Source organism: Opisthorchis viverrini (genome assembly GCF_000715545.1).
Source record: "Opisthorchis viverrini unplaced genomic scaffold scaffold18680, whole genome shotgun sequence".
In the NCBI taxonomy this organism is placed as follows: Eukaryota; Metazoa; Platyhelminthes; class Trematoda; order Opisthorchiida; family Opisthorchiidae; genus Opisthorchis; species Opisthorchis viverrini.
Genome location: NW_008762373.1, coordinates 1 through 586, shown reverse-complemented (window position 1 = coordinate 586; position 586 = coordinate 1). Strand labels below are relative to the sequence as shown.

At 48.5% G+C, this 586-nt stretch overlaps 1 protein-coding gene across 1 annotated transcript; it reads left to right on the top strand.

Annotated features, from left to right (window-relative positions):
- Window positions 1–182: 182 nt before the first annotated feature.
- T265_16239 (hypothetical protein) lies at window positions 183–458 on the top strand (the record flags this gene model as incomplete). The annotated part of the gene is made up of 1 exon (XM_009179809.1): window positions 183–458. A coding segment is annotated over one exon (276 nt), but the record flags the coding sequence as incomplete, so codon positions are not given.
- Window positions 459–586: the final 128 nt, after the last annotated feature.

The following is a 586-nucleotide window of genomic DNA, read 5'->3' as shown; positions in this document are numbered from 1 at the left end:
GATGTCTCCGTATCAAGATATCTTTATTGGTGCTTATTTCTGGTGTACACACTTCCAGGATTGTACAACCGTACGGAGATCTTGTCATGAAAAAAACTGACGGTCGGCATTTGTCTTCGGTAGGATAGTACACCCTCGGGGCTTTTCGTCGCGCCTAATCTGTCATGTATTTTTCTGTGTAGCCCGCGAACGAGGTAACGTGGTCTAAAGACAGGGTTGTCGATCCCGGGGTGGACATCTCAAAGAATGGAGCAGTGACGCCAGAAGACACCACATTGCATGCAACTAATGCCACCGAGGTTGTCGGCGCACCTGCCGCAGTGGGAACCATCCAATTGGAACAGCTCGCATTGGATGAACACGAGAGTGACGAGACTGAGGAGTTTGTTCAGGCACCTCAGCCGAAAGCATCCTCCAAGCGAAGGCAGAAACAAAAAAACAAATCATTCGCTGACTAGGTGCATCTGAGATGCGTCTAATTCTCTGCTGTGATGCGGCTGTTCTACTTTCAGCCCTTATTTCCTCACGCAGTTTGTGCGGAGAACCGGTTAATTTGTTTATTGTCTTTATCCGTCCTGTCCATCTT